At 42.6% G+C, this 19,878-nt stretch overlaps 1 protein-coding gene across 1 annotated transcript; it reads left to right on the top strand.

Moving 5' to 3' along the window:
• The first annotated feature begins 3,317 nt into the window (after positions 1 to 3,317).
• Positions 3,318 to 16,999, top strand: LOC132571989 (zinc finger protein 383-like). The gene is made up of 5 exons (XM_060238781.1): positions 3,318 to 3,761; positions 12,054 to 12,180; positions 13,737 to 13,847; positions 14,371 to 14,484; positions 15,953 to 16,999. The coding sequence occupies exons 1-5, from the start codon at positions 3,318 to 3,320 to the stop codon at positions 16,816 to 16,818; spliced, it is 1,662 nt and encodes a 553-aa protein (XP_060094764.1). The 3' UTR covers positions 16,819 to 16,999.
• The last annotated feature ends 2,879 nt before the right edge of the window (positions 17,000 to 19,878 follow it).

Below are 19,878 nucleotides of genomic sequence, written 5' to 3' on the forward strand. Positions count from 1 at the left end.
CTGTAACTGCCGGTATTTTAAAAGAGACTGAAGAAGGTGATATGCGAATTACTTTCTTGCTTGACAGATCGTGACTCAGAGAAGAACACCCCTTCCTCGGAATCAGTGAAAAGCTGTATCATCTCAATATAGGCGAGGGAGGAAAAGGCAGGAGAACACAGGCAGAACATCCTTCTGTAGAGGATCCGGGAGAATAACCACCGTTTGATTCATGCTTAGTCACAGATTTAAGTATAATTTCTCCACATATCACACCTTGGACAGCATTCACCAAGGTTTGGCTCCAGGATCTATTTTCAGTATGAGGAGGCAGCCTTGCAATATGTGAAATGGTTAAAAAAGAGAGTGCCTCTAAATACCTGAAGAATGTCTTTCTCTTAACATGGGCTAACCACAGCCAAGCCAACTCTCCCATACACAGGGTGTGTGTGTGAGGGGGTGGGGGTTCAGGTTCAAGGAGGACACTTTGGGCCGGTGACTGTGTTTTTAGAAATAATTTGTTGCATCCTACCTTGTGCGATGTTGGAGGGGAGGGTGGGGTTTGGAGAGCAGAGGGTCCTCGGCAGGGTATAATGTCACACAGTCCACCTTCCTAAGCAAGCCATTTTATCCAGGGGAACAGGTCTCTATGGTCTGGAGATCAGTTGTTATTTTGGGAGATCTCCAGGTCACACCTGGAGGTTGGAAACCACTTTATGCCCACATGTTTAAAATATGGTATGGCGCGTCTGCGTTTCCAACAGAAAGCATGATGAGGAGGGAAGCTGAGTGGAGCATATTTCTCCCCACCCGACATTTAGAGAGAGAAAAAATACACTCTTGCAACCAGTTCAAGACAGTGAAGATAGTCCAATTCTCTCATCCTTACAGTGATCCTATATGGAAGGCTAGGCTGAGAACCAAGCTACATGCTGTTTTTTACTTGAATTGGCCATGAGGACTTTCGACCACAGTGCAGCTGTGAGTTAGAATCATAGAATCACTGAGTTGAAAGCAGCCATACAGGTCATCTAGTCCAACCCCTTACTCGATGCAGGATCAGCCTAGAGCAGGGGTGTCGAACTCATTTGTTATGAGGGCTGGATCTAACATAAATGAGACCTTGCTGGGCCAGGCTATGTGTGTCATAAAAAGTAATGCCAGGTAGCAGAGATGTAAATTGTATAAATGACACAGACAAACAAAAGATTTTTTAAAAACTTAAAACATGCTTAAAACATTAGCACTTGTTGATCATAAAGGTCCTTTCTTTGCATTTCTCCTGTGCAATCCAGGCTCTCTCAGTTGCACAAAAGAGCTACTTAGCCAAGCCTCTCTTCCTTCTGTTGACTGAGGCTCCTCCCCCTAATAGGAAGCAGAGAGTGAGTATAAATGGGCAGTCTTCGCAGTGGGGGATGGTAAGCAGTGGGGTGCCGCAGGGCTCGGTACTGGGTCCCATGCTCTTTAACTTGTTCATAAATGATTTAGAATTGGGAGTGAGCAGTGAAGTGGCCAAGTTTGCGGATCACACTAAATTGTTCGGGGTGGTGAGAACCAGAGAGGATTGTGAGGAACTCCAAAGGGATCTGTTGAGGCTAGGTGAGTGGACGTCAACGTGGCAGATGAGGTTCAATGTGGCCAAGTGCAAAGTAATGCACATTGGGGCCAAGAATCCCAGCTAAAAATACAAGTTGATGGGGTGTGAACTGGCAGAGACTGACCATGAGAGAGATCTTGGGGTCGTGGTAGATAATTCACTGAAAATGTCAAGACAGCGTGCGTTTGCAATAAAAAAAGGCCAACACCATGCTGGGAATTATTAGAAAGGGAATTGAAAACAAATCAGCCAGTATCATAATGCCCCTGTATAAATCGATGGTGCGGTCTCATTTGGAGTACTGTGTGCAGCTCTGGTCACTGCACCTCAAAAAGGATATTATAGCATTGGAGAAAGTCCAGAAAAAGGCAACTAGAATGATCAAAGGGCTGGAACACTTTCCCTATGAAGAAAGGTTGAAACGCTTAGGGCTCTTTAGCTTGGAGAAACGTCAACTGCAGGTGACATGATAGAGGCTTACAAGATAATGCATGGGATGGAGAAAGTAGAGAAAGAAGTACTTTTCTCCCTTTCTCACAATACAAGAACTCATGGGCATTCGATGAAATTGCTGAGCAGACAGGTTAAAATGGATAAAAGGAAGTACTTCTTCACCCAAAGGGTGATTAACATGTGGAATTCACTGCCACAGGAGGTGGTGGCGGCCACAAGCATAGCCACCTTCAAGAGGGGGTTAGATAAAAATATGGAGCAGGGGTCCATCAGTGGCTATTAGCCACAGTGTGTGTGTGTGTGTGTGTATATATATATATATATTTGGCCGCTGTGTGACACAGAATGTTGGACTGGATGGGCCATTGGCCTGATCTAACATGGCTTCTCTTATGTTCTTATGTTCTCCTGGTCCCTTGGAGAAAGGAGGAAAGAGCCAGAGCTTCTTTTGAAGTAAGTTATTCCTCCCAAGGGAGGAGCCTCAGCCAATGGAGAAAAGAGAGGCTTTGCTCTGTAGCTTTTGTGCAACTGAGCAAGTTTCGCAAAGCAAGCTGTGATGCAGAAGGGACCAAGAGAGAGGGAGAAGGAAGCAGATGACAGCCAGTTGCTTGGGGGCCTCCGGGGGCCTGATTCAGCCCCCAGGCTGCTTGTTTGACATCCCTGGCCTAGAGCATCCCTGAAGGAGTGTTTGTCCAGCTGCCACTTAAAGACAGCCCTTGAGGGGGAGTTCACCACCTCCCTCACTAGCTGATTTCACTGTTGAACAATTTTTATTGTCAAAAGGTTTTTTGTAATATGCAGCCAGTACTTTTCCAACCTTCATTTAAACCCATGATAGAAAGTTGTCTCCCAGGCCCTAGATCACTCCAATCAGACTGTTTCTTCGTATCTGAGCTTCGTATCTAGCTTCGTATCATGGCAAAAGTTCTCCCTGATGTCAAGCAGACCTTGAGGTCTTTCCCACACCTGCTACCTGAGATCCTTTACCTGGGGATTGAATCTCACCCTTACAGCACTCAAAGCACATTCTTTGCCACTGGTTTCCAGTTGCTGCCTTACAGGGAATGAGTTCTCCTCATAAGCTCCCTTTTAATCTCCTCTCCACCTGCTGTTCATTTTGGACATTAGAAATCATATGTAGAAGAAAACTAGACTGGAAAGAAAACTCCTTTGTTGCCTTCTGAAAACTCCTTTGTTGCCTCTCTCACCTCTGTAGGCTGCTGAATCCTCTTCACTGAGGGCCTCTCCAAGCCTCTCAGAGGCAGAAGAGACTTGATGTTTGAGATCCATGGAGCTACACAGAACCCAGCCTGTGAAGGAGAATCGTCTTCCCTTTCTAGCAGCTTCTCGCCTCTGGGAATTCCCTGAGCAATATCACCCCTCAAGGCAACAACCGATTGACCCTCCTTTTGTGGGAAAGGAGGCCCTTTTCAGCCAACTCCAGTCTCAGGAGGAAGCCGGGCCACAGAGTTTCCGTGCAGGAACTATCCCATTAGGAGAAACTCCCCGGGAGACACTCTCCCAGCTGAGCAAGGCAACTCAGCAGTGGCTGCGTCCCCAAGAGCACAGCAAGGAGCAGATTGTGGACCTGGTCATCCTGGAGCAGTTCCTGTTTGTGCTACCAATGGACATGCAGGCTTGGCTGAGAGCCAAAGAACCGAGGAGCAGCAAGGAGGCAGCTCAGCTGGCTGAGGCCTACCTGCAGGAGCAAGAACCTGCCAAGTCTGCTCAGGTAAGAGTGCAGGATGGAGGAAAGGCAATTGCCAAGTTTTGGGGTTTTCATGAGCTCCTGCAGCCAGAAACCACAGATTGGAGAGACACTGCCACTAAAAACTGAAAGGTCTAATACTTTTTGTTAGAATTAATGATTGGTGGTGTGAGGGGGAACAACATCCCAAGTTGCCCCTCTGCCTTTCACAGCAAGAAGCATCAGGTGCCTTTTTCAAGGTTGTGATTGCTTACTAAAGCCTGCACACTGAAGTGCTATCAAAGGCACAGGGTAGAAACTGGCAATGAGAGTTGGCAGCCCGACTCTGTGTTGTTAGGGAATTCTGTTTGAAATTCTATTTATCTCAAGCAGTGCGATGGATCACTAGATCAAATAATCATTGAGAGGCATTTAACATGAAAAAGCAAAAACATTTATTTCTACAGGGAAAGGGTACTGGGAGGTGAAAATAACAAACACTATAGAACTACATGCTTACACTAGAAGATCATGTGCTTAATGGAGACCACTTCCTCCTTCTTCTTGAACTCTCTGCCCCTTTATATATAGCAATACAAGCTTGATTATCTTCAAACATTACAATAGGTACAGGTTCTTTTATCTTGAAGTCTTTCAGCAGATGAAAAATCCATTCAAGTTCACTGCAGGCACTGGCTGCTGACACACACTCAGCTTCTGCTGTAGACTGTGCCACTATAGTCTGTTTTCTGCTATTCCACTCTACAAGTCCATTTCCATAGAAGAACAAGTATTCGCTGGTTGATCTGTAATTGCACGATTCTTCTGCATAGTTGGCATCTATGTATGCAACTAGTCTGGGATTCTCAGAAGGTTCAATGATCAGTCTTAAGTCCATAGCCCCTTTTAAGTATCTGGCAAGTTTCTTTACTGCATTCCAAAAGTGGTGATTAGGTGAACTTACTTTTCTGCTCAGTATTCCAACAGCAGCTGTTATATTAGGTCTAGTAGTTTCACTCAGGTACAGAAGTTTTCCTATAGCTTCTCTGTATTCTCCGGTGTCTTTGAGAGGTTGACCACCCTGAGCTCTCAGCTATGCAGGTTCAAGAGGTATCTTAGATCCTTTACAGTCTCTCATGCCAAGAGATTCTATAAAGTCCATAATCTTTCGTCTTTGGCACAGTTCAAAGGTTCCATCTTCGAGTCTCTCAATCTGTATTCCTAGATAGTGTTTAATATCTCCAAGTTTTTTGACTTCGACCTCTTTGTTCAGCTTTTCAACAATGTCTTTAATGTCCTCTTTGTTCTTGCAGCTCACAACCAAATAGTCAACGTAAACCAGAATGTATTGATATTCTCCATCTTTGAGTCTAGTGTACATGCAGGCTCAGCTTTCCCTTGCTCAAATCCTTGTTGCTGTAGTAGTCCAGTTATTTTGTCATAACAGCTTTTCACGGCCTGTTTCAAACCATACAGTCCTTTGTTGAGTTTGAAAACATAGTTCTCTTTGCCAGGGACTTGAAAACCTTCAGGTATTTCCATGTAGATTTCCTCTGATAACTCACCATTAAGAAATGCTGTCTTAATGTCTAGGAGCTCTAGGAGCATATCTCTAGATGATGCCATATTCAGTAGTGTTTTAAGAACATAAGAGAAGCCATGTTAGATCAAGCCAATGGCCCATCCAGTCCAACACTCTGTATACAGTGGCCAAAATACACACACACACACACACTGTGGCTAATAGCCACTGAAGTGTAGCACTATTGATAACTGGTGCAAAAGTCTCTGAATAATCAGTTCCAAATACTTGTTCATATCCTTTGGCTACTAGCCTTGCTTTGTACAAGTCTATAGTTCCATCATCTTTGTACTTTATTTTGTAGACCCATTTGCATCCAACAGGCTTTCTTCCTGCAGGTAGCTTTGTAAGGGTCCATACATCTTTTTCATAAATGGATAGTATCTCTTGTTCCATTGCTTGAATCCATTTCTCCTTTTCTTCATTAGGTAAATCACACACTTGTTTCCAGCTCTTGGGTTCCTCTTTACGTTTCACTGTCTCTATAGATCTCACAATGTCACAGTATCCATATTTCTGTCGTGGTTGCCCTTTAGTACTCCTTTCTGATCGTCTTAAAATGAGTGGATGTTCTGTCGCTCCCTGCGGTGTGGTCCCCGTTTCCCCTTCTGGTTCAGTAGAGTCTTCAGAAGGTAGACCTGCCGATTCACCAGTGGTCACTACAGGTAACCAACTATACCAGTCTTCAGAAGCATCATCACTAATAGGATTAGATTCAGGTACACAGGGTGCTTTAGGCAAATCACTGTCATCCACAAACACAACATTACAATGTTTGGTCTTATTCAGCTTTGGATCATAGACTCTGTAGCCTTTTCCCACTGAGGGATATCCTACTATGAATCCAGTCTCAGTCCTTGCATTAAGTTTCCCTCTATTTTCTCTAGAAACATATGCATAGGTTTTGATATGCTTAAATCCTGGCTTCTTACCAAACCAAGCCTGGAACAGAGTAATTACTGTTACTTTTGAAGGTATTCTATTGTGGATATACACTGCTGTATTTACAGCTTCAGCCCACAGGCCTTTAGGTAATCCAGAATGCATCAGCATTGCTCTGGTCATTTCCTGTAACACACGATTAAGTCTCTCTGCACTCCCATTCTGCTGCAGAGTGTATGGGACAGTCAGTTTGTGTTCGATCCCTTCTGCTTTCAAAAATTTCTTGAACACATTGATGCAATATTCACCACCTCCATCTGTCAACAAGCTTTGAGGTGCATGCCCAAATCTGTTTTTAACTATGGCAACATATTCTTTAAATTTATCAAGAGTCTCATCTTTTGATTTGAGCATATAGACAGTGCTATATTTTGTCTTTGCCTCTGTGAATACTGAGAAAAATTTATTTCTCCCAATCGAAGCTTTTATAGACCCAACAATATCACTGAATATTGTCTCCAAAAATCTTTCATTATGCACACTGCCTTTTCCACTGAAGCAAGGTGCAGTTCCTTTTGCTCTCAGACAAACATCACATCTTCCCTTGGATTTATCACAATGCACAACATCAAGTCCACAATCCTTTAGCAACTTCTCAACACTCTGCATATGCTTCTGTGTGCTAACTTTACATGCCAAGCATAAACATATCTCCTATGATCACACTTTCTGCCTTCGGTCTGGCAAACAGTCTTTTCCACAACATCAACAGCATCTGACCTTTCACTTAAGTCCATAATATAATGAGCTCCATTTCTTTCATCTAGTTTAAAACTAATTCCAGAATTCTTCTGAATAATTTCACCTTCATCTCCTTTATCAAGATATACAGCTTAATTATTTCCTATAAGCACTTGCCTTGAAAGTAAATTCTCAATTGATTCAGGTCCATAAGCTACATTTTTCAGTCTTACTGGCATTAAATCTCCATCAGTGGTAAGCAATTCCATTTTGATCTCACCCACACCACAAACTTGTAAGTGTTTCTGGTTGGCAGCTATCATTTCAGGTCTCTGACTTTCATCCAACTCTGAAAATATGCCCTTGCATCGACAAATATGCATAGACGTTCCACTATCAATCAAAAATCTTCCTCTTTCACCAATAAAATTCACATTATTAACATGCATGGTACTTCCTCTGTTCTTTTCTTTGTTCCCACCTGGGGCATGTGGCTTGGAAAATTTCTGGTTTAAAAATTTCTGGCTGCTATTATTTCCATGGCCACGAGATGGCGCCCGTGTTCCCTCATTTGAAACATGTGCTTTAAAATTGCTATTCCTTTGTTCAGTGTCCTTGTCCCCAGATCTGGAGGCTGCTTCCTCCTCGATAGCATTTAACAGGCCTTCCAGACTCAAATCCTTTTGCTATCTCAAAATCGTCTTAATTGGTTTGTAAATACTGAGTAGAGCTTTCAATATAGTTGAGAGTAAGTCTCTTTCTGCAATAGCCTCACCAAACTTCTGTAGTTTGGATTGTACGCACATAAATTCCTTCAGATGTTTAGTCACATTCTCCCCTTCTTGCACTTGAAAACCAAATATTTTGCCCTTTAAATCATGAATAGTGCTTATGAGAGTTTTGTTATATTTATCTTTAAGGCATTCAAGCATTTCTTTTGCAGTTTTAAGAGTGTGCAATTCAGGAATTTCATATGCCTCAAGAGATTCTAAAATGAGAGTTTTTGCGGAACCATCTAGCCATTTAAAATTTGATTATTCTTGTTCATTCTCAGGGGGATTTTCAGACAAAATTCTTTCAGCTCCATAAATCTCAAGTCTTTGTGTTATGAGCGACAGCCAGAATGAGAAATTAATCTTAGTTAACTTCAGGGTACAAAATCCTATCACTGGTAAGTTACTCACGGTACCAAAACCAAGATTTGCAGTGGCTGTTCCTGAAGATGTGGAAACAGAAGGTCCAGTGGCTCCTCTCTCTGGGTTCGACATTTTTCACAGCAATCAGGCAGGGCAGGGTTAAAGATTCTTCCTTCCTCACTGGAGAGAAAAGGCGGCTGAATGTACGCACGTGGTTGCAGCAAGGCTCTTCCAAGGTCTCCAACGTAATCCACAGAAAAAGGGTTAAAAAGCTCAAAAAATTCTCTTTCTAGCATATCTGAGGCTTTTAGACAAAAGTAGCAGCGTTTCCAGAGCGAGACAATCTGAATTCAAAGCTCATTTAAATCAGAATGCTCTCAGTAATGGCAAGAGAAAAAAAGGCGTTTTAAACTTGAGGCTTGTCTGCACAGCATAGCAGCTTTTTGCCTATTGCTTTCTAAATGCTCTCAAAGGCAATCCAGATTAAAAAAAACATTTAGAGTTCAAAAAACAGTCCATGCTATAAACTACCAGCTTGATGGCAAAAACCAAGAACCATCTACTCTGCTACCAATTTTGTTAGGGATTTCTGTTTGAAATTCTATTTCTTTATCTCAAACAGTGCAATGGATCACTGGATCAAATAATCATTGAGAGGCATTTAACATGAAAAAGCAAAAACATATTTATTTCTACAGAGAAGGGTACTGGGAGATGAAAATAACAAACACTATAGAACTACATGCTTACACCAGAAGATCATGTGCTTAATGGAGACCACTTCCTCCTCCTTGAACTCTCTGCCTGAACAGAGGAAGTCACCTGACTAACTGACCAAACAAACAAAACAGGTTTTCCCCCTTCTAGACCTTGATTGACAGCAGTCAGTATCTTCTTCCTAGGTCATGCAGACACAAGGGAATCAGGCACAGTGCTAACCCTATAATGACTGGAACTTTAGAACATTGCAAAGGACATACAAAACAGATACGTATTTCCAACATGTGTGTGTCAAGTGGCATTGCCCTGAGCCTTGGTGCGTGTGTAATGAAAACCCTGTGTAATTTGGATTAGACATTCTGTAGGAAACCAGTTCAGTTTTGCATTGGAAGTGTTAATAAGAACTGCAAATTACATACTAAATTGCTGTAATTATGTTAATGAGGGCTTAGACAACACGTATTCTTAGCCACTAACAGGTGTTAAAATGGTTAATGTAACTAGGTAGACTGTGTTATTGTCACTATTTATAGCTGTTATATATTATTGCTATGAACTTTTTTTAGTCTTGCAGGAAAATATGACGGATAACTTCTCTTGCCTTTTCAGTTCACAGATTTCCCTTGTGTGTTGTGCATACGTATGCATGTTTTTTTCCCATACGTATGCATGTTGATGTTTCACATCATACATCTGATGAAGAGAGGTCTATCTCACATCTTGTGCTTCAATAAGTAATCTTTAAGGTGCCACAAGACTCCTTTTCGTTTTAATATGTTTCTTTTCTGACATGCATATAATTAGCAGAAAACAATCACTTTTCAGGGACAGGGGATGTTATCTGGCCAGATTGCTGTTAAAAGCAGAGGAGCGGGGAAAGAAAGTGATTCTGGAGGTGATCTGAAAATTTGAAGGGGGTGGTTCCAGTCTGGAAGGTGCCTGATTCAGAATTTTGCACTATTATGTTGTGAATGGAGTGACCCCCTTAGATGCTGGAGACTCCAAACTGCTGAGGAGCCTTCTTTTAGCTGAACTGGATCTTCTGTTGGTGAGAAACCACTTAAGGTACAGGAAGGCTTCTTTGTTCAGTGGTGTGGTAGGATGCTGTTGATAAATCTGTCAGAGATCTGAATTTGGGGTTATTGTCTGATCTTTGTCATGCAATCAAAGAAGATGGCTGAGAAGGTCTTTAAAAATGACAACTCCCATCCCTGTATTTATATTATTGCTCAGGTTCATGCTCAAACTTAACAGTGAAAAATTCCAGCTCTTAACAGACTTTCCCTCCAATTTTCAGGCTGAACCAAACCAGTTCTTTCAAGTTTGGAAGCCTGTCCCCCCACCCCATCATAATATTGTATCATGTGACTATAGTCAGCTATAGTAAACCTCAAGTTAACTGTCTTACATACAGCTAACTTTAACCATATCTTTTTTCCTCAACACATGCCGCTGTCTGCAACCAGCCAGCAAATATTTAGGACTTGGATAGCAAGTATTTGGGACATAGATACTGGCAGGTACTGTGGGATAGAGCCATGACTAGACCTGGCTTATAAGACGTTCCAATATAGTTGCCACTTAATCCCCCCTCTCCTTTCCAGCAGGACTCCTGTGCTGCTAACAACTTCATGGATGATGAAAATTCAGAGAACAGCACATTTGTATCTCATATCTGCAGGCTGCAAAAAGCTTCTCTGTGTTGAATTCCTGTTTTCCATTCAGCTTTTAAAAGCACAGCATCCTTGTCAGGGTGGGGAAAATAGTTGACAAGTCAAGCTTGGATCACAGGGTACAGGTCTGTTTTCCTGTGGCAGGAGTCCCTAACCTTTTTGCGCTTGGAGGCACCTTCAGAATTCTGACAAAAGGCAATGGGTACAACCACAAACTGGCAACTTCAGGAGGAGAAGCCAGCTACAAAATGGCTGCTATAGCTTACCTTCAGTCACATTGTGAAGATCCTTGTACCCTGGAAGCAGCTGCAGCCAAAACAACATTTTAAAACATCTGCACAGCCAATCAGAATCTTTGCTGGCCTTACCTAATTAGGCTCCAGGAAAGGTTCTGGCATGTGCCGTGGCACCCACAGACACGTTAGGGGGACCTGTCCTAGAACAGTAGGGCAGGACCCACATTCATTCCCTTTTTAGCTACAGATACGAGCATTGGATAACAGATAGCAGCATTGGATAACCAGGTTTTTATATTGGATGTTACATTACAAGAATTTTATTAAAACACAAGGAGGGGGAACAAATCTTACTTGGCCTAGGTGCCCTTTGGCCAGTCCTTTTCTCCCATCCTTGTTTGTGTTATAAGAGTTTTAAAAGGGTAGCATTTGGGATAGGAGTTGTATTATAACCTGTCCTAAGGTCTTGAGACAGGGAGGCATCAAGGATACAGTCCAAAGGAAGTTCTCCTGCACAAATTCCATTGAAATGGGCAGGATCATCATTTATGTTCCATTCTGCAGCTCCCGTTCATTTCAGAGGGGCTCTGCATAAGATGTTCCTACTGGGTTATAATAATAAGGATGTTGGTTTCCCAACTTTCTATGCATGAATCTATTCCACCACCATTGTCAAAACAATTATTTGAGAATTCATAAGCTTTTCAACAGGCCTGGAGAAAAATGCTCTGTCCCTTTGATGTGTGGAAATAGGAAATTGAAACATTTCATGGCATAGAAATAAGTCATATTCCATTAAGCTTCTATTAGAGAGATAGGATTCTTTTTTCTCCCAGCAGTTGGTAACCCTAGGTAGGCTAGACTCAGACACAGAGTACTTCTCCTAGTGTCACTTCCTGAGTGAGCAGTGATTTGAACTCGATTCTTTCTCTTGGTAATTGGCTGGGTACCAAATGCGAGGTGAATTCATAACTTGATTTTCAAAAAGTATATATAATATTCTGACCCATGAAAGCATGGGATGAAATTAAGGAGCAGCTGGACTTCTCTTGTTCACTATAGCCTATTTGAGCCTCCATATTCAGGCACTGAGATTACCGAAATTGTGGGACCCAGCAACAATGAAGAACCATCACTACTTCTTATGACTTTCTCAAGGATGTCCGGCTGGTCTAGGAACATCTGATCTAGAAAACCAGTTCTCATTGAGAATCTGAATCACTTCTACTTCATCCTTGAGCTCTTCATCACAAGGGTCAGATCTAAGATGGTACCCATGAAGACTGATGCAGAGGAATAAACCAGATACCTAGGACATGCCGTGCCTGAGGTTCTCATTGGGTTGGCTTTCTTTCTATCTCTTACAGCTGCCAATTTCCTTTGAAGATGTGACTGTGACTTTCAGTGAGAAAGAGTGGGCACTTCTAGAAGCCAGAGAAAAGGCTCTTTACTGGGAAACCATGCAGGACAATTATGACAATGTGGCCTCTCTGGGTAAGGATTCCTCTTTCAGATAGTATAAGGTCTAGACTGTGAGCAATGGCTGTTGCTTTTCACTTTGACCTGCTCTGGTTTTTAAAATACAGGCTGTCAACCTCTTGTTTTTTGTGACTGCTCTTACAAGCACTAGCTCTTTTAAAAAAGTTAAGTTGTCTATTAATAATCAGAAGCTATCTGCACTGAAGCACCCTGTAGGATCACTAGGCCTTTCTGTGGCTCCTCAGAAACATGGATATGCTGAATTCTAGAGGGGTAATGGTAACAAGAGAGCCCCGTGGCTTAGAGTGGTAAAGCTGCAGTACTGCAGCCGGAGCCTTCTGCTCACGACCTGAGTTCAATCCCAGAGGAAGCTGGTTCAGGTAGCCAGCTCCAGGTCAACTCAGCCTTCCGAGGTTGGTAAAATGAGCACCCATCTTGCTGGGGGGGGGAGTGTAGATGACTGGGGAAGGCAATGGCAAACCGCCCCGTAAAAAGTCTGCCGTGAAAATGGTGTGAAAGCAACGTCACTCCAGAGTCGAAAATGACTGGTGCTTGCACAGGGGACTACCTGTTGCTGCATGCAAAAAGAAAGAGAAGTACAATGAGAAGAGGTCACTCTGTAAGACTAACAACATAAACCCAAAGGGTTCCTATGACCCAAATTACAACAACAACAACAACAACAATAATAATAATAAACATGCATTTATTACGAGAAAGACAGGCAAAAACTACAGTCCTCAATATATAGCCATTGAAATTCAGTCCAATAATAAAATACTCAGTTCATAGTAATCACCTAGATTCCAGCAGAGTCAATGTATGCAGTCATGTTCCAGTGTCATAAAAGCCCATGAAAAAATATGCGTGCGACAGAACAGCTGATATTCCACTTACTGTTTTATAAGTTTCCACAGGCACAGGATTATAATTTTATTTCATAACATCAATGAAGACATAATTTCAGTGCATAAACTTATGAAGGACAAAATGTCTCCTGGCTTCCTTTCTTACAGGCAAATGTTCAGATGACTCAAACCCCTGCATGCAAAAAGAGAGCATTGTGGCAACTAAGGGACTAAAAATGTCTGCCGGCATCAGCTTTTATAAGCTAGAACCCTTTTCATCAGATGCATGAAGGTGGAAATATGTTTGGGTTTTTTGCCATCACAGCTGACATCTGGTGACCCCTGGTGGTTTTCAAGGCAAGAGAATTCAGAGGTGGTTTGCCATGCTGCCTATGTGTAGTGAGCCTGGTATTCCTTGGAAGGATTCCAAGATGGGTTTGAACTCTTACAGTTTTCTTCTTAGAAATGAATCTCTGAGATGTTTGGAGGTGCCTTCACTTTTCAGACACAATCTAGAGTTGCACCCTTCTAAGCCCACTGAAGTTAATAGGTTAGAAGGGTGTAACTCTGCTTAGGAAGACACTGCCAGAGACTTACCTTTACCAGGGACTTCACAACCACACAACTCACAGATCTGAATGTGCTTTTCCATCAGTAGCCATATGGTTTCTGTCACCAAGATGTTGCAATCTGCAGTGAATTTTCATGCTCTTTTTGCCTCAGGGTTTTTGAAACCAGAGACTGATTTGAGGCCACCAGAAGAAAGTAAAAAGGGAGAGACTCTCAAGTTTCAGCTCTCAGAAAAAAGGATGCAAACAAAAATCAACTTTTCAGGTGAAAAATCATTATAACTGCTCAAGAAATGTCTTTCAATTATGGGAAATGGCACAAAGCCATTGATCCAAGGAGGTGAGGTTGAACCTTAGGGCAGATGTCAAGGAGCATAGTTAGAACTAGTGCAGTGAATTTGCTAAAGCTGAGTAGATCTGGCCTTAGTGAGTTCCTTGATCTCCTAGGAATCCTATTTTAAGTTGTATTGAGTTCCAGTAATGGAGAAAATCCAGAATATAAATCCAATAGATAAAAGAATGAAAAAGAGCCTGCCTGGATCACAGTCTTCTCTCATGGTTTAAGTTTTGGCATGTTCAAAACACCAGAAGACTCTGGTGGTAAAAGTTACAGAAAAATGTCCTTGCTGGCAAATTAAAACCTTAGATAGGCTCACACTGAGAAAATTTACTGCTGTATAAATAGATCTGGAAATCTAAAGGCAGTAAACAAGAGGTAAAAATGCCCATCAAAGGCCACAGGAAAATTTAAACCATTAATTCTTCCTTGCTGTCTTTATTACAAACAGAACCCCTGCATCTTAAACTTGAGATGGCATCAAAACTGAAAAGGAAACCAAGATCACTCGTCTTTGATCTCCAGAGCTGTGAAGAAATGGAAATCCTAAGTGACATCTGTTCAGGTTAGAAACCATCTGTACTGGGACTTATCTGCTAGAGTTGGTAAATTTGGAACATCCTGCAAGGAATGGCCTGGGCTGTACCACTTGACCTTTCAAAGCTGGGAGAGGCATCCAGGACAACCATGCTATTCTTCTTCCTGTTCGGATTAGGATGATACTACCTGCTTGTGGTGGCAAATGGAGGAGGACCCTCCTCCTCCTCTCCTTGCCCTGTTTGCTTGGGTTGTCACCTTAGCCTACGTCTTTCTTACGTCTTCCCCAGCCCTACACTCTCCAGGTAGGCTGGTTCTTAAGCTTTAGAAGGTACCTCCCCCATCAACCTGCAGTCTCCCACTTCCTTTCCTTCCAACATTGTCTTCTTCATCACTGAGGTGTAGTGATCTTGGACTTGGCTCTGAGCTGGTCTTGATACCTGGTGAGAGATGTAGAGGTTGTTGCATCATTTGGGAACAGACCACAGTGTTATTAAGTTTTGTTTGTTTATTATTATTTAATTGGATTTCTAGCCCTCCCTTCTCTGTACAGGAGGGCTCAGGGTGGGTTACATCAACAGATATACACATAGATTTAAAACAATTGAAACATTAGTGCACACTATTAAAAAAAAACCTATACAAACATCAGGTGATATAAATCAGGATGGTGGTCAGGTACAAATTAATAAGTGCTCCTGAAAACTATCTGTTATGTATGCCCAAAGATGAGCCCAGATACTGGGCAGGTGGGCAAAAAGCTACCAAGTAGTAAAAAATACATGGTGCAAAGCAGGGTGGGGAAAACCAATGTATTTGTAGATGTCCACCGCCTCAGCCATAGGCCTGGTGGAACACCATCGCTTTACAGGCCCTGCAGAATTGCAACAAATCCCACAGGGCCCTGATCTCACTTAGGAGAGAGTTCAGAATTCAGGTCAAAGGAAAAAGTACAGAGGAAGGCAACCAAGATGGTTAGGGGTTAGAGCACCTTCCCTATGAGGAAAGGCTGAAGAGTCTGGGACCTTTCAGGTTTAGAAAAGAGACAGCTAAGGAGGGAGATGACAGATACTATGCATGAGGTGAAGAGAGTTGACAAAGAGAACTTTTTCTCCCTCTCCCAAAATCCTTCCCCTCTCAAGAAACTTAGCTTCGGTAGCAGCGAGATATGGTTGAGGCAGCTGGGTAACCCACTCGCCACTGCTATCACAGGACTTTGTTGCATTATACCTTATATGTGATCAACTGCCAATGGCAGTGACAACTTGAACAGCACCCATGGATTGCATTTTGAGAGCTGCAGCCACTGAAGTAATGTGGAGAGCAAGTACAATGCCTAAATGATCTAGAAAACAGATTAGTGAATGTCAGTTTGATGTCAGGTCTGATGTTTGATCAGATAGGTCAGAAATTATTTTTCATTCCCTGCTGTTGCTGCTTTCTTTGCTTCTTGTTCTTTCATTCTAAGATTATGTATTCTCCCTTTATTCCTGCAGAGAGTAGTCTAGTTAAAGAGAATCCAAAGAATAACTCCAAGCACAAAATCCAAGAGCCAGTGGAGAAAAAAAGCATATTCGCTGGCCTGTCAAAAGGGAGCCCCAGGAAACCAAAAGCCAGGGACAGTCAACAGACAACACTGACTTTTGAGGAGAACTTCCTACCTCAGCAAGAGAAGATGCTTTTTGACACAGGGGAATCTTTCAAGGGACCACCCCAGGTTGTGGCTGCTCAGAATAATGACCCCCAAGAGACCCATCACATCTGCACCGAATGTGGGAAAAGCTGTGGCTCATTTGCTGCTCTGACAAAGCATCACAGGGCCCACAAGGTGGAAAAATGCTACAAGTGTCCAGTCTGTGAAAAGAGGTTCAGTCGGAGCTCTAATCTCATCACTCATCAGAGGATTCACACGGGCCTGAAGCCATTCCAGTGCGCTGATTGTGAGAAAAGTTTCAATAACAAGTCAACCCTTGTTAAACACCAGAGAACCCACACTGGGGAGAAACCCTATGTGTGCCTTGATTGTGGCAAAGGCTTCACGCAGAGCTCCAACCTGATTAAGCATCAGAGGATTCACACCGGGGTGAAGCCCTACAGGTGTCCTGACTGTGACAGAAGCTTCACTCAGAGTTCACATTTCATTGACCATCAGAGAATCCACACAGGCGAGAGACCTTACAAGTGCCCTGACTGTGGGAAGGGTTTCAGCCTGTGCTCCAGTCTCATCATACATCACAGAATCCATACTGGAGAGAAACCATTCGAATGTCCTATCTGCGAAAAAAGTTTCAGCAGCAGATCAACTCTTATTAACCACAGACGTATCCACACTAGAAACAAACCTTATGAGTGTGTTGACTGAGGGAAGACTTTCACTCAAAACTCCACCAGCCTGATTGCACACCAGAGAACCAATACTGGGGAGAAACCCCATAAAGGTCCTCACTGTGCCAAATGCTCAAAGCTTAAGCGTTGTCATCCACCAAAGGACATACATGGGAGAGAGGCCATATTGGTGTTCCAGCTATGAGAAATGCTGCAGTGCAGTATAAAACCACATCTCCTTGGTCGCCAGAACACCTGTGCAGTGGGGTGGGGGGGGAATGCCTTTTCAGTGCCACAGCTGTAGCAAATTTTTCAGCACAAATTCCTGCCTTAAGCTGGATCTAAGATCTTGTTTAAGCAGAAATGGAAACCAACTTCATCCACCTCTGGAAATCAGTCGAGCCATGACACTGCAAGTGGGAGATTAACCTTTTGTTAGTTCCTGCCCATCAATTCTGAGTGAATTAAATCTGTCTCTTAAGAACCCAGCATGGAATTTCCCAGAGATTCAAAGCTGAACCCTTTATTCCCTTTCCAAATCCTTCCCATACAGCCTGAATGGCCACTATTGCACAACCTTCCAGATTACAGCTCAGTCTCTTCACCACTAAGCTAGCAGAGAATCTTAACTGGTGAGCTGGGCAATACAAGAGGCAGGAAACATAAGGAGTTATAGTTCTCATCTTTCTTCCTTGTTTTCCAAACTCTGACAGTATTTAGGCCTGAACAAAGACTGGTTTACTGGGATATTAAAGTGTTCCATTCCTTGCTGTGACCTCCCAGCCCCCAAAGCTGTAAGCTACTTAGACTGCCCTGAATATCAGAGGCAAATGATGCACTCATCTGATCTAACCATTGGATTAGATTCCATGAATTTGGCTAACCCCATTTAGAACTGAAGTTATGTATTCTAAGTAAGAGCAAATGGTATCTATTTATATCCCACTTGACTGACTGTCAAGGAAATAGATATCTTTACTTTTACTGCAAACGTTCATTTTTATCAGAGTTCCACAAGTCAGCTCTTAGTCGCTTCTGTGAACACAAAACTTTCTCAGATGCTTTGATCTTAACCAGGGCTTTTGAGGGAGAAAAGGCCCAGCAGGAACTCATTTGCATATTAGGCCACACCCCCTGGTGTTACCATTGTTTAGTGCAGGGCTTTTTTGTAGAAAAAGCCTGGCATGAATTCATTTACATATTAGGCCACACCCCCTGACACAAAGCCAGCCGGAACTGCATTCCTGCTCAAAAAAAAAACCCCTGATCTTAACGCTGACTTAATGGGAACTGCTACAAGGAGCTCCTTCCAAGGAGCCCCAGAGCAAGTGGAAGACCCTGTGCTAGAGTTCCTGCTCTTGACATGGGGAGAATTTCCAGAGCACTTCCCATCTCCAGCTCTATCAGCATTCAAGCAGCAAACCTGTATGTTTTTATTTAGTACAGTCGACCCTCTCCGTTCCCATGAATGGTGAAACATGAAAAACTGGGAGGCTGGATTCTGCTGCTTCTCAGTGTACTTCAGCCAATCTTGATTTATGGGGTCCTAGTTTGAGTCCTGTGGAGTCTGACAAAAGGGCAGGCAAGCCCTCTGGACCTCCTGTCATACTTGTCAATAAAGCATTGAAAGCAACCAATATTTTTTTGGTAGCCTTCAGTTCTCTTGATGCCAGATTCTACAATTGGACAATTGATCTGTAGACACACAGGAAATGCACAGCCATCTGGCAGTAATTTTTCTCCAGACCAATTTTGTCAGGAATCCTGGAGAGTTGTTTTGTGGGTTGGTGTGTTTTGTTGTTTTTTGCCATCTTCTGGACATGGAGCAAGGGTCACTGTGGATGTATGTGTGTGAGGGAGGTATTGTGAATTTCCTGCACTGTGCAGAGGATTGGACTAGATGACCCTGGAGTCCCTTCCAGTCTAAGATTCTGTGATTAAATAATTTCTGCAGAATAGTGTGCAATTAGTGATGGTTTCCAGTTTGATTAAAGATATTAAATAGCTTCAGGATTTTGAAGGGGTGGTTCTGTTGTGTATGATTTATACATTAATGTGTCATACTTAATTTCTACACAAGCACACATATGTTGTTTATGGAACTTTTCTTATTGTACAAATAAAGGGATTTATTTGTAACGATTCATTTGTTGTTCACCGCTGCTAATTTTTAAAAAATTGATATGGAATGGCATTTTTTGCAAAAATTGGCTTCTTTCTCAATAGTCTCTTAACATCCTGTCCATCTCCTAGATAGATAAACACCTTAAGCTGATGACTTCAGAGAGCTTTTCAGACTGACCGTTGTACAGTGTCCTGTTTATTGTGCTGTTCTTCCAACAGTCACCTCCAAAAATGCTTACATCAATAGGGAGAGAAAGAGGCCCTGCCCTCAGATATAAAATCAAAATCCCAAAAGGGGCACTGATGGAAATGGAAGGGTAGAGAGATCAAGGTTGTGACAATTAGAGTTTATACATATGAGGCCAGATCATGATGGTAGTCTTGCTTGGGTGAGATTGTGGCCAGTTGTATATTTCCTTCCATTCCTGCATTCCCAGGGCAACTGGCCAATGGAACACAGTTCGTTCTGGCGGGGACTGGAGCCACAGCCACTCCTTCTCTAGCCAATGACTAGAGACTCCCCCCCTTTGCCCCGGTGTTCTTCCAGGGGGCGAGGCTGTGTATAAATGCTCAGTGGTCCTTCCTTATCTTGGCCAATGACTGAATGCCCTTTTTGTTTCTCTCATGTGCAGTGCTCATGCCTGTTTTCTTGCAGTCCCTAGATCTTGGGGCTTCTGGGTCCAGCAACCTCTCCTTATCTATCCCATTGGGATCTGTGGCTTGTTGAGAATTATTTTTTATTTTATTTTATTGGATTTATATCCCACCCTCCCCGCTGAAGCAGGCTCAGGACAACTCACAACAATAAAAAACATTTCCAATTCTGAATTCTAATAGTTAAAAACATTAAACAGATTAAACAGTGAACAATTAAAAACATTAAAAGCAATTTGGTACTAGTGTTGTTTCCAGTGTATTCAGCCCTCTTTAGGTATCCTCACATCTCAGTTGAAGGCGTGTTGAAACAAAGTTG

Source organism: Heteronotia binoei, chromosome 5 (assembly GCF_032191835.1).
Source record: "Heteronotia binoei isolate CCM8104 ecotype False Entrance Well chromosome 5, APGP_CSIRO_Hbin_v1, whole genome shotgun sequence".
NCBI lineage: Eukaryota > Metazoa > Chordata > Lepidosauria > Squamata > Gekkonidae > Heteronotia > Heteronotia binoei.